This window comes from Euleptes europaea, chromosome 17, assembly GCF_029931775.1.
Source record: "Euleptes europaea isolate rEulEur1 chromosome 17, rEulEur1.hap1, whole genome shotgun sequence".
Taxonomy (NCBI): Eukaryota; Metazoa; Chordata; class Lepidosauria; order Squamata; family Sphaerodactylidae; genus Euleptes; species Euleptes europaea.
The window spans coordinates 51,028,485-51,042,462 of record NC_079328.1 but is presented as its reverse complement, the minus strand read 5'-3'; the positions used below and the strand labels follow the sequence as shown (position 1 = coordinate 51,042,462).

General features: G+C 54.5%; 1 protein-coding gene across 1 annotated transcript; it reads right to left on the bottom strand.

Annotated features, from left to right (window-relative positions):
• Positions 1-887: 887 nt before the first annotated feature.
• LOC130488778 (cytochrome b5) lies at positions 888-13,241 on the bottom strand. The gene is made up of 5 exons (XM_056862416.1): positions 13,068-13,241; positions 9,354-9,482; positions 8,755-8,781; positions 1,885-1,916; positions 888-975 (listed from the first exon to the last, which is right to left on the bottom strand). Exons 1-5 carry the CDS (start codon positions 13,239-13,241, stop codon positions 888-890), a joined length of 450 nt encoding a protein of 149 aa, XP_056718394.1.
• Positions 13,242-13,978: the final 737 nt, after the last annotated feature.

The window sequence follows — 13,978 nt, the reverse complement described above, 5'->3', positions numbered from 1 at the left end:
AAAGGGAAGGGGCTTCCACCACTAATTATCTTGGTTGCCCTCGTCTGTGCGTTTTCCAGCTCCGTGGTGTCCTTTTTGAGGTACAGTGACCAGAACCACACACAGTATTCCGAATGGGACCACAGCACAGATCCATGGGGGGGGGGGCATTATAAGCCGGCACGCCACCCCCTCTAAATGGCCCTGTTTCTGGTCTCAAACCTGGAGACTCACATTCCTGCAGCAACTCCCTCTGCTCCCAAGGGCCCATTTTGCATCAGGCCAAACTTCAGGTGGGTCTGCGGCTGCAGCAAAGCAGAGCCAAGCAGCAGCGAGTTCCAAAGTACCCACAGAGCAACAAAGGCTGCGAACGCAGAGTCCTTGGGGAGCCTTTTTATTACAGAACAGTTAGAACATTAAAAAGACGAGAAAAATGAGGATGATTTAACCGTTTCAAAAACAAAGAGGCCACAGGAAAACAGCCTAAGGCAAGCAGTGCGCCGCTGCTCTGGTCACGTTTCCCAGCTGTGCTGGTGGAACCATTTCTCATGCTGGTCTTGTTCTAGACAGGAATGTTCACTGCATGGCGTTCTCCTCTCTTAGGATGAATGGGACAGACCGAGATGGACAGCAGGCACCCACCACCACAAGCCGGAAGCAGCTGCTGCTGCTCAATGAAAAATGACTCGCAAGCAGATGATGACAGACACAGGTTGTCACGGGGAACGGCTGGCGACTGTGGGCTCTGCTGAGTCTGCAACGGCACGGCGGGTCTCCTAGATTCCAGCTTGGCAGGCACCAGGACGGCTAGCCTGACTAGTGAAGGATGAGATGTTCACCAGAACATCGCAGGGCTGTGCCACTTGGAACGGCAGGCTTCCCAGCTCCCAAGGCTGAGCAAGGCCACGTCAGGAGGACCTCCCATCCACGTAATAGCGGTACATGAGACCCAGGACCAAGGCTCCCAAAATGGGGATCAGCCAGACGGTCCACGTGCTGAGGGCACAAGAAGGAAACAGTTAACACTGAAGGCACCCTGAAGAGGAAAGGTCTGATGGAGAATGCTGGAGTGAGCAGGAGAAGGGGGCGGGGGGGGGGGCGGCCACAGGACCTTTTGGGCCTGCTGGCCTCTCTGCTTCATCCCCACCCCCAGTCAGGCTTGGGAGCTGCAGCAAACCTTGGGAGAACTAGAAGTTCCTTCAGTTATGACTGCTCAGTACCTTTGACAGTGTAGATATGCTGCTGGGCGCCTCTCTCTCTCTCTCTCTCTCTCACACACACACACACAGTTCAAGCACACTTGCTGGCAGAACCATCCACATGGTCCGGTCGAGTGACAGGACTGCTGTCTGCTGACGTCAGCTTGGATCCTGAGATCCAATGAAAGGTGCACTGATTTTCCCTACACAGACAGCTGCACAGCTTAGGGGCTGCACGACAGGGGAAAGGGGTGAATTCCCTCCCAAGAGCTACATCTTCTGTCAGCAAAGCTCCTCTGACAGAAGAGAGGAGGGGGCCAGTGCATTCCATGCCCCCTCCCTGCAGCCTTAGGACCCAGGCAGCTGTTTGTCCACAGAGGTCTCGCAACCCGAGCATAATCTTGCTAAGGGTTGGAAGGGAGAAACACGCCACCGTCCTCCCTGTGGTGTCAAATTCCACTAAAGCATAATCAGCAGCCTGGACAGGAAGACCTGGCCCTCAGGGAAGGGGGGGGGGCAAAAAAACACCACCATCCCAGTCTCCGCAATCTGACACAGCTGGAGGTTGCTGAGCCTGCCCGGCCTTGTCTCTAATGGGCAGGTGGCCCAAAAGAGGGGGAGGGGCATCCAAGGCCGCCTTCACAAAAACACTTTGGGCTGCTGAGCCTGTGAGCTCACTTACTCCCAGGTAGACAGGATACAGTACCTGGCCTCGTTTGATTCTGGTTTGCCTGGATCCTGAGAAGGCACAAAACAAAACTCGATATCAGTTTTAATAGCAGATGTTAATTGGAACTTCTGGCCTCCAAAGGAAGGCCCAGAAAGCAGCCCCCTCCCCATCCCCTGCCCTCTCTGCTGCAGGTCCCTTTGCTCAGATCCTCTCCCAGCCAGCCCTCTCCCCAGGACCACCAACACCTGTCCTCCCCAATAACCACTCTGAGACCCTTCAAGAGAAGCTGCCAGACAGCCAGGGGCTTTCCTGCTTTTCCTCACTGACAGATCCAAGGAGGTCCTCTTGCCACATAAGGGAGCTTCCCAACACATCACAAGAGGCAGGCCCCAGCAGCAGCCCCACTTTGCACAAGATGCTCTTTGGACCTATCTGAGCAAAAGGGCTTGCTGTTCTCCCACACGCTGGCATTCCACAGCCTTGTGCCGGCCGGCTTGCCAAACAAGGCCTCTGCAGGCAGGGGATGGGCATGCCCTTGAGATGCCCTTTTGCCCTTGAGATGCCCTTTTGCCCTTGAGATGCGACTGCCCCATGCCAGGGCCAAGCCACCCCAGCAGCAGTAGCAGCCGGGCAAAAAGGCTGTTTGCAGGCCGAACGTCCCAGCCAGTGGCCAGATAGGCCCAGGCCCGCTTGGGCAGCCTTCCCACTGGTACTCCCAGGCTTGAGGCCTGTGGCAGACGTCCCTCGACTGGCGCGCTCTTCCCCGTTGAGTCCCAAGAGCTGCTCTGCAGACCTTACGGAAAGCTAGCAGCTTGGCCAGGGGGCGCAGCCATGGCAGGCCTGCGCTCCCTCGTGGGACTGCTTCGGCAGGAGCCCAGCAAGGCGGCCTTTTATTTCCTTGAAATAAAAGTGGGGAAGACAAGGACGGCCTCCTGTTCCTCCAGCCTGAGCCAAGGAGGATCAAACGGCAACTAGTTAATATTCAGTGCCCCCAACTTTAAATCATTTCTTAACATGTATCTACTTAATTTATACTCCAGTGGGGAACCAAGATACTCTTCTCCTCCATTTTATCCTCAGAACAACCCTGTGAGGAAGATTACACTGAGAGAGAGCTTCCAGGGCAGAGTCATGATTCGAATCTGGGCCTCCCCAATCCTCCCCAATACACACGCTGACGGGAAGAACAGCTGTGACTTTAGAACAAAGACACAAACACTGCGGCAGATGACAGGGTTATAAACGTGGCTTCTGTCTGTGGGGAAGGGGGGGGAGATCAGGTCTTCTCTGTGATGAAGTTCTCCATTTTCAAAATGGGAGGTTTTGTGAAGGGATCACAGTGGCAGGCTGGAGAGGATTTCTTTCCACTCGTCATGTTCCAGGAGATACAAGATCACAGCAAGTTGCCAGAAAGCCCCCCAGTCCAGGGTTGTTCGGCCTGCTCTTTCTGCCCAACCCAACCGCGCAAGACGGCCAGGTGAGTCTGGGGCTCGGGGGGGGGGCGGCCTCTCCTTTCCTCTCGGCCATAAAATGGCACTTCAGCAGCTACAAAAGGACAGGCTCCAGGTGAATCCCTCGCCGGCCTCCGCTCTACCAATGAAGGGGCCATTGGTAGAGTGGGTGGGAAGGAGGGGCCAAGGTGACATCTGCACTGGCAGAAAGAAAAATTAAATCGAGGAGAAGCTCCTGGAAAGGTCAACGTGATATTTCCAAACAGGAGCTCAAAGTGCTGAAAATGTCAGTGGTCAAGGACCAGCCAAATTCTGAGTGGCCGCTGACATGCGGCTCAGCAGGCTTTCCCAGGCAGTCCCAGGAGCCGGGAGACAGACTCGCCTTTGAAAGCCAGCAAGCCTCTTAGCAAACAGAAACTGGCTGCACCACTAGAGAAACTCCAAGACAGGAACGGCTGTGTTAAGAAGGGCAATGAAGCAAGAGCTGCATTTTTGGCCTGCAATTTATCACAGAAGATGGACATCAGCAGTCAGGGAGGGAGGGAGGGAGGGAGAAAGACAATCAGCAAGAGGTCCCAGTTTACCTCAAGCTTCTGTGTGAAGAAAACATCACATAAAAAGTTGGGAGGGGAGGGTCCTCTCAATCTATTTAGTGCATGTCTTTCCTGCCCTTCCTCTGAGGAGGCTCAGGGTATACCCAGTTCTTCCTTCCCCCCTTTTACTGGGGGCATACCCAGTTCTTCCTTCCCCCCTTTTATGCTTACCACAACCCTGTGAGGTAGGTTACACTGAGACAGTGTGACTGCCCTAAGGTCAGAGAATTCTTGCCCTGGCATTGCAAGACAGGCTTATGGGGGTGGGGGTCTTGGAAGGGGCTTTGCTGCGCTGCCTGGGCAGTCGTCTTCTAAGGTGTTTGCTAATGGTGGTTACGCCGTCAGAGCTTGGAGCAGCCTCCTTGGCCAGATCCTGTTCTGTCTTTCACAAGGACTTTCTTGTGCCACCCCGGCCCGGTCCGCACCTCCTCTGGCTCCCCCTTATCCCATCATGCCTTCCACTCCTTGCTCATCCGGGGCCTCTTCCCCATTTCCTGTCCCACCTCTCTAAGGCGGACCGCTGGGCCTTCAGTGCGGTGTGGCACGTAGTGTGTTGCTCACTGCTGGTGCCACATAAGTCTAGCGGTAGGATGAAGGAGCCCTTTTCCTGGTAGCCCCTTCAGCAAGCACAGAAGAGGCTCCAGTGGGAGGGCCCAGAGGAAGAGAGCAGGAGCAGCCTGGTCTGCAGAAGGGGGGGGCCTATGGGGCCTTCAGGAGCCCCACCTCTCTCAGCCCCACCTCCCTCATAGGGTGTTTATTGTGTGGAGGGGAAGGTGATTGTAAGCCGGTTTGAGTCTCCCTTAAGTGGTAGAGAAAGTCGGCATATAAAAACCAACTCTTCTTCATAGAATCATAGAGTTGGAAGGGACCACCAGGGTCATCAAGTCCAACCCCCTACACAATGCAGGAAATTCACAACTACTTCCCCCCACACCTAGTGACCAGAAGATGGCCAAGATGCCCTCCCTCTCATCATCTGCCTAAGGTCACAGAATCAGCATTGCTGACAGATGGCCATCTAACCTCTTCTTAAAAACCTCCAGGGAAGGAGAGCTCACCACCTCCCGAGGAAGCCTGTTCCACTGAGGAACCGCTCTAACTGTTAGAAAATTCTTCCTAATATCTAGACGGAAACTCTTTTGATTTAATTTCAACCCGTTGGTTCTGGTCCGACCTTCTTGGGCAACAGAAAACAACTTGGCACCATCCTCAATATGACAGCCCCTCACGTACTTGAATATGGTTATCATGTCCCCTCTCAGTCTTCTCTTCTTCAGGCTAAACATATCCAGCTCCTTCAACCTTTCCTCATAGGACTTGGTCTTCTTCTTCCAGCGGCTCAGTCCTCAGGACTGCCAACCTCTAGGAAGGCTTTGGACAAGATGCACAACCCGCTTACACCCAACACGAGGCAGCAACATCCCACCAGATGAACTATCCCACGGCAAGCAAAAGAGAGAGCATCAACTGAGGATTTCATCTGACAGTGGAAGCTGTCGCACACCAAGACGTTAGGCAGCAGGTTAGGCAAGGGCAGCTTTCCGGAAGTTCATCTGCAAAACTGGGGAGCCGGCTGGGTTTGGGTGAAACAGAAATCTCGCCCTACAGAAGCTGCATGTCACCCCTCAACGTCCCATGGCAGGAGGCAGGTCTGGTGGCAGGAGAACGGGCAGGACAGGCAGACCCCCTGCTCAGCGGTGCTGCTCTGCAGCTGGGCACGTTCCCTGCCACACACACCCCACACACACTAGAAAGCAAAGATTATCGGAGAAAGATAACTCGGTTCCTGCCCAGAATTGCAGCTTCACTTCTGAAACTGTGAAGTAAAGACCTCTGGTTGTCATTATCTAGCTGTCTGGCTGGGGAGGTGGGCTTTCACAGCTCTCTTACGCAACATCCTCATTCCTAACAGAGGTCCAGGCTGGGCTGCTGCTCCCGCTGGGGCTTCCCTCCCTTTCTACCCAGCCAAGTGCAGGGCAGAGCCCTCCGGCCACACAGCCTCCTCACCCCTCTGACTGGCAGCCGGCTCTTCCCAGGGAAAACTCTTTTTCATAACTCTTCTTCAAAGGGAGGTGGATAATGGGAAGATGGGGCCAGCTGAACTGGGCCTGGCCTAAGCATCTGCCCCTCCCTCCCTCCCTCCTTGGGCTTGTCCAGAGGCAGGAGCCAGTGGAGCCAGTTGCCCCTGGGCCTGGAAGAGCCTCGCCAACAGAACCCGCCCCAACCGGGAAGTTGTTGGGGCTGTTTTACATTTGATTGGGAGAGGGTTCAGGGGCCTATATTTTTGTTTACATTCTGTTGTTTGTGCATATTTTACTTTGTAAGCTGCTTTGCATGTCCGGTGTGAGAGAAAAGGGGCATACAAGTATTTAAATACCCCACTGACCTCAGAAAAGTTTGTTGCGAAATCAGCCCACCCAATTGCCCGTTCTCCCAGCCACAGGATCATTTCTGCACACTACCTCCATGCAAATGCCAGGCATTAAACTAATTCCCAGCTGGCCAGCCAATCTCCAGGCCCCCGGATCCAAAAGACTGACGGACTGACAGGGAGGGACGCGAGGGCACGGGATGTTTCTCTACCCAGGGGGCTAAGGCAATGCTGGCAGTGGCCCTCAGCGGACAAGATCTTTGGCTAAGAGGTTTCTTCAGCTATCAGGAATTTAAACAGCAGGAGTAAACACGACTGAGCCCACATCAATCTGCCCATGTAGGAAGATTATGAGATATTTCTTGAGACTCACAGAAATCGCATTCGCTGAGCATGCAGAGGCATTGAGAAAGGCAACACTGAGCAAGCAGCTAGGGAGGAGGTGAGCGTGCAAAAGAAGCCCTTCAGTTAGCCTAGCAGAGGGAGAAAAGACACAAAACAAGAGAGGCTTGAGAGAGGCTTTCCTGAGAGCAGGGGCTGCCAAGAAGTCTGACAACACAGGGGCCAACTGAAGTACAAAAATGTACAAGGCCCGAGATCCCGAAGCGACAGACAATATTTATTTTGCCAGATCCTGGTTCCACTACAGAAAGTAACTGTGGTTTCTATACTAATTCGTCCAGGAAATTCTGATACAAACCACACAGCAGGGATGCTGAATGGGAGGAGGAAGAAACACAGGCTCCCTTCTATGGCACAGAGGAAGTGAGGGAAGTCAGAGGTGGCGCACTCCGCTCGCCAGCTCCTCACCCAGCATCCAAGCCTCCCTTCAGCTGTCAGCCATTGAAGCAACCGGAGGCTTTTCCTGTTGGCCAGGTCAGCCTGGGAGCCTTTCCACAGGCATCTGCGCTTGGGCTCTGCAGTCGTCCTACTCCAGGGATGAGGGCAAGGCCGGATGGAAGCCCATCACCTGTGACCTCTGCCCCCCTCCCTCCCCAGCCAAAATCCCAACACTGGTAATAGATCCCCAGCAAGGTCTGGGGAAACAGAGCAGCCCGGAACATTCATGCCAACGACGTTGGTGCGACATTCATTTTTATGAAGCCCACACAAGATTTTGATTTTGGGGACATGAAGGCAGATGCAGGAACCACCAACCTACAAAGGGGCTCCCAGCCATTGCAACAGCAAACCAGTCAAGCAAACCCATACTCAGTTTGCCACCTCCTCTGCTGCAGAGGAAGTTTAAATCTGGGTGGTTCTATCTATGTATTTTCATGTCTGCAGCAATAATATTGTCAAGGCTGTTTTACACTCCAGGGCATCATAAATCACAGCACGGTACTGACTTTACAGCCTGCCAAGACAATAATCTTGCACATGGGGAAGGAGCAGATTCCCACATTTCAAACTATAGCCTCAAATGCAAAACCCTGTAGAATCTGCTCAGGGCTGTGGAGCAGCCTCTTGGCTCCCTTAGAGGGGCACATCCCCGGCCACAATGTTCAGAATCTAAAGCCGATATTCTCAGGTGCTGCTGCAGTCGTCGTTTGTGGCTTCCTAGAGGCACCTGGTTGGCCACTGTGTGAACAGACTGCTGGACTTGATGGGCCTTGGTCTGATCCAGCAGGGCCTTTCTTTATGTTCTTATCTTCTCCTATAAGCTATGAGCTGGGACTGTGTGCTCATTCCAAAACAGCGCTTCAAGCTCATTTTGAGAAAAAGTCTAACCCAGTGGTTCTCAGCCCTCACATCTTAAGCCCCACCGGTCACTCTGCGTCCCACCATGACAGAAACAGAAAGGCCACTTTTTCCAAGAAGGACCCGTCTACATGGACAGGCATATTCGGTTGTTATGTTTACCGTCTACAGTAGGGCTTTAAGGACAGTTGTGTTACTGGCCATTGAGCTCATGGTGAGACTGGCCAGGAGGTGTGGGTGGGGGGATTCCCGTGTGTCCCAAGCCTAAACAGCCTCCAGCACACACCCCTCCCGAACACCACCTAGCAGGAAGCAGCAGCAAAAGTCAGGACTCCCAGCTCCTCCAGCAAAGACAAACAGCACCTTTCACCCAGAGTGTTTCCTCCTGAGTGGCTACAGGGAGACAAGAACCGAAGCAGCCGTTCCACCAGGAATGGAGGCTGCTGGGGGGCGCATCCCATGATGCTGGCAAAGGACAAGTCTCTCTCTACCTGCAGAGTCCAGAGAGCAGAGGGTTGTGATACCAGGTCACAAAGAGTTACTGAGAGGACACTGACGGTTTGGCTTCTAGGAGGAAAGGCCAAGAGGCCACAGCACTGCTTCCCCACCAGATATCTCATGATTATTCTTCTTCCCCTGGCAAAACCACAGCAGGATACCCCTTGCCCCCCACCCCACAAGCCAAGTGACGCAACACGACTGTCCTTGTTACAATTTCCCATGTGTCCGAGGACTCTTCTGTGACAGAATGGAAAGGAAGGAGCATCATACTAATCATGGCTTGGCTTACCTTGGAGATCTCAGGTTTGCGGTCACACTGTTGAGAGAAGGGAAAGAAGACGCTGTTAACCTCGCCGGAGAAAATCTCCTTGGAGGAGCCTGACCTGGTTGCTCAGCCAGCCATCCTTCTGCTGTAGTTCCCAAGCCAAAGAGGTCTGAGTGCTTTGGTGTGGTGGCTACATTCATTGCCACACTTCACTCCAAAGTCTTCTAACAGGAATGGCAAAGAACATTTGTGCCTCCTTTCTGCCCGGAGTCACACAGCATCTTCCGTAAGGACCACAAATGGAACTGCTGTCCTAAGCCAGTCCTCCAAGGATAAATTATCCTACTATGGGGAAGTTACTGCCCTGACCTGCATAGCCAAGGCTAGCCCGATCTCATGAGATCTCAGAAGCTAAGCAGGGTCAGCCCTGGTTAGTACTTGGATGGGAGACCACCAAGGAAGTCCAGGGTTACTACACAGAGGCAGGCAATGGCAAACCACCTCTGAATATCTTGCCTGAAAACCCTACGGGATTGCCATAAATTGGCTGTGACTTGACACTTTTAACACACACGCATGGATGTCACTACCATTCCAATTTTGTTTTATCAATAGGACCTCACCGGATGAACCTCTCCAATGAGGTACTGATCGAGCATCTCCCGGGCATCCACCGAGTGACCAACGTCTTCAAAGGATTCCGTGGCATCTCTACCAGCTTGCTCAAGCAAAACCTCCTCTCCTCCCGGATGCTGCAAAGAAGCATTGGCAAGATTTTCCAGCTCAGTCTACATTTCCCAAAGTGCCCCTCTGGCATTGAAGCACCCACTCCCCCCCCCCCCGCCCAAAGAGTGGAATGCAGGGGCTGTGCATATAGCATACCGGGCTACAAAGCAACTCAAGGGAATTTTTACCCTGCAGGTTAGGATCAGGCACTGAATAAAGAGGGAAAACATCTATCAGTCTGCACTTGGTGGAACTTCTTGCTGTCCGTGATCTTTGGAGCACCCTTCCCTTCCCCCACCTGGTGGGTGCCATCAGCTTCTAACAAAACTGTACCTGCACACGGCAATCTGAGGCTAGAGAGTACAAAACATGCCTTGGCATACCTGAGCTGCAAGGGACCCAGGGTGTATTTTGCTCCCAAGGCAAAACTCCTCCAAGGGCCAGGCAGGGGGCAGAGGCCAAAGAGTCAGCTCACATTGACGTCATCAGCTTCCCCCTTTGGCAGGTTTCATATTTCCCCCCAGGAGAGGGTGTGGAGGGGGGGGGGGAAGAGCACAGGCAACATACAAATAAGAGTTTGAGCAAGTCCACCTGCAAGGGGTTCCTTTGCTTCGCTTTTGTGCACTCCGAAGTCAAAGACAGGCCTGGAAAGAGGCTCAGCAGAACCGATTTTTTACCTAGAACTCTAGCAAGCGTGCAGCAATACGAGGCTTCAGGGGCAGCTTGCCAACTGCCAGTCCGCAGCAGTAAACAACGTGCCCAGAGTACAAGACATTTACAATGTACAATTTACTTTCTATAAATAAAAGAGCACCTGGGGCAGAAAACAACCACTGAAAAATATGTATTTTGCCAATATGGGGGCAGCCCATGTAACATATTGGGGGTAAATGATACTCCATGAGTTTTCCCCTAAAATAATGTTCCAGGAAAGCCTTTTGAAGCGCTATGCAGAGAAACAGTCCTTCATCACACGGTCACTCTTCTCTTCCACAGAAACATATGTTCATGGGGTATAAAAATACCCCAAGGTAACAAAAACCATTAGGAAGTATTGATTTTAGATGTTTTCCTTTAAAATTCATGTAAGTGTAGGTTTTCTAACATCTTGGGTTCAAAACATAGTTTTTGTTATTTCAAACAACTGGAATTTGGCTAAGGATACCCCAAATGCGTTGTGTAAGTTTTTTTCAGAGGTTAGTCTGAAAATCAAGGAGAAAGATCAAGGAGAATTATGTCTCCCCAAATGCCCAAACAAGCAGCAGGGTGTTGCCCTGTCAAACCAGGCTGGAAGGCAGAGCTCCCGTCTAGAAGGACGGGACACAACAGAGATCGACTGCACAAACAAGCACCTTTGGGCCCCCCTCTAAAAGACGGTCAGCCCCCCATGGCAGTCTGAACGAGTCAGGAACTTAACTGGCACCTTTTCTCCTTTGTTCTGACAAAGCCCTGGGCTTCTGCCACATGAAAGAGTTTCCACTAAGGAAGCTCTGAGGCAACCTTAGACATAAAACTGGTTTCAAAACAATCCAAAACATGGAGCATCCAGCCACAGGAGCAGAACGCAGGCGCTCCCCTGGCCAGAAGGCCTCCTCCCCTTTGCCCTATGGGCCAACACAACCCCAGTCAAGAATCCCGCAGCAAGGACACCCCCTGAGCAAATGCGAGGACAGTGGATTTGGAGGAGGGTACAGGGAGCATTTGCACCAGGACCACAACTGGGAGGCGCCTGGAAGGGATTCGCTCACAGGCCTCAAGTCCCCTCACAGCAAAAAGGAACAAAAGGCCCTGAACACCCAGGCGGCCCAAGGCTCCTGGTTCAGCTTGCTGGGTTCTACAGCTTGTCTGGCCAGCAGCCACCCTCCACAGTAAGATCCTTGGATGGAAGATGCCAGGGGACCGGCTCTGCTAGGTACACCCCCAGTGGGCCACAGGCCCCTCCTGCCCTGCACAGAGGCTCTTTCTCAGAGGTGGACACACCAGCAACCTGAAGGCAGCACTCAAAATCTCCCAACCATCCAGACTGGCTGGGCTTCACAGTGGGAAGATGAGAAGCTGCAGGGACATTTGGAAGTGCCCGTCCCAATGAGCCCACCTCAGTAGAAAAGGCCTCCTTACATGCCTCCCACAAGAACAAACAATGTGCAGCAAGGCCTTTGCCGCGGTGGCCCCAGGTCATGGGAATATTTTACAGAAGAGGCCCAAGCAGGCAAGTAAACCGTCTTTTAGCGTGCAAGGATGCCTTTAATACTGTCAGTCTTAATGACTGTCTGGTGTTGCCTTATAAGGCATCTACATGAGGTTTGCTAACTGCCTTGGGCAGGTACAGAAAAGGTAGACTAGCAATGTAAATGTAATAACCTACTAATGACGAGTAATCATAATAATGAGCTTCAACCATAGTCCTCTGTTTCCACAGCGTGCTCTTTCATTGAGGACAATCTAGATCTAATTTAGACAGCAGGTAGTGCCCAGAGGCCCAAAGCCAAGGACTTTTTGTCTCGTTTTGTCTTCTTTGATGTGGTCAGGTACAGGAGCTTTTGAAAAAATAGTTGCTCTGTTATCCTGCCTGTATTTCTCACCCTAATGGGAAATGAAGACCAACTTTAAAGTTATCACACAAGTAGCACTCATCTAGAAGACCCAATTGGATGAAACATCCTCCTGTAACGACAGGCTGCCTGCTCTGACTGGCAGCCAGCTCAGGCTTGGCACAAGAACTTCTGGTGCCCTGGGCGAGCCACAAATCTGGCACACATACACACACATTTAAATTGCGAAAAATGAGAAGTCTAGAATGACCTTTTGTTTCTTGAGAGAAAACATATTCATATATTCTCAAACAGAGAAAATAAGTTCACTTCCACCCTAGGTGACCACCTAGTTCAGACGTATGGCTGGGCCGGCCCTGGCTGGGCCTCCTTCCCAGTGCCGCTGCCAGAGGCCTGAACCTGGAAGCTCCTGCCTGCAAAGCACAGTACATCCCCTTGCCCCATAAGCAACCCAGGGCATGGCGGAGCGTGAAGTCCGGCTTCTTGGCAGACTGCTTGCCATGATGTTGGGCATTGCCTTTATCGTGTTTTATTGCAGGATGGCATTTTAACTTTATCTCTGCGTAGGGTAAGCACCTTTGAGACCTGAAAAAAATAGATGCACTCAAGGAAAGAAACCCAACCAGGCCAACATCCGCTTTCTCCTCCATCGCCTTTGGCCCATCCTTTCTCCCCCCCCCCCCATAACCCTCTGACCGCTCTTAAGGAGGAGGTCACAGGCAGCCCCATCCTACAGCCAGGGAAGTGAGGCGGGGGGGGGGCAGCCAGGCCCAGGGAATGGGCCCCCACCACAGGGGACCGACGGGGCCAATTCTACGCAGGCCAGACCGAGCCGGGGGGGGGCCCTCCACGGCCAGAGGCCCCCCGGTTGGCGGAGGCCCGCCCCGGGAGCTGGTCGGCGCGCCCGGCTGGGCCCGGGGGTCCGCGGGCTCCACACCGGGCCGCCCGGAGGCCCACGAGGTGACCCGGAGGCCGCTCGCTCCCTTCTGGACCGGAGCCAGGGGTGCGGAGTGGAGCCTCCATGGGCCAAGGCAGCCCCCCCGCCAGCCCCGCCCCCACCTCTCGGAGGAAGCGGGTGACGTCGTAGACGCGCCCGTGGAGGACCAGCCACGTCTCCTGCTCGGTGTGGCGCTTCGCCACCTCGGCCAGGGTGAACAGCCGCCCCCCGCCGCCGCCGCCGCCGCCGCCCCCGGGGGGCTCCGGGCCGGACCCGCCGCGCCGCTCCGTCCCCATCCGGCCTCCGCCCACCCGCTTCGCCACGCGAGGACTCGCGGCCGTTCGCGGCCGCCGTACCTGGGCCGCGTCCCCTCGCCCCCCCCCCACGCCGCCCTCCGGCCAATGGGAGCGGGGCCGGTCTCGCGCGGCAGGACTCGGAGGCCGCGACCAATCAGAGGCCGACCTTCCGGCCCAGGGGCCTATCGGAAGGCAGGGGGACGTCCCACCGGGGGGGCGTGGCGTGGCGTCGCTTCGCCCGTGGCACGGCTGCCTGTCCGCCGCTCTCTACTCAGAGGCAGGCAGTGGCGGGGGCGGCCGCCTGGGAGAGCCAGGCCGCGGAGCCGCTGGAACCCCCCGCCACTGGGCGGCGGCAGCAGCGGGTGGCTGCACACCTCCCGCTGTCACAACCGCTCTCGCATCCCTAGGGCTCAGTCCTCCTGCAGAACGCGGCCGCTTTGGCACCGAAGCCCCGCCCCTCCCCAAACCCCGCCCCCCTCAGGCCCCGCCCCCGAAACCTCCCTCCGGTGGCGAAGAGGGACCTGCTGGCCACCCTGCTGGGCGGGCGCCCCAGCCAAGCAAGGGCCGCTCTCGGGCAGGCCGGCCGGCCGGCAGCCGCCCGGCGCTTCCCTCCCTTCCCTTGGCTCGTGGCGCTGAAGCGTCTGTGAATAAGTGCCCAGCATTCACACGGACACGGGAATGAGCAGACACGCAGGCGCCAAGCAAAGCCCCTTTCACCAAAGTGCCTGAAAGCAGCA

Bases quoted from the DNA above. Each gene is read 5' to 3' on its own strand.
- LOC130488778 (XM_056862416.1), bottom strand. From the start codon at position 13,241: ATGGGGACGGAGCGGCGCGGCGGGTCCGGCCCGGAGCCCCCCGGGGGC. The intron at 9,483-13,067 runs GTGGGGGCGGGG...GCTTCTTTGCAG, and splicing joins TCACCCGCTTCCTCCGAGAG to CATCCGGGAGGAGAGGAGGT. The intron at 976-1,884 runs GTACTGTATCCT...TTGTGCCCTCAG, and splicing joins CCAGAATCAAACGAGGCCAG to CACGTGGACCGTCTGGCTGA.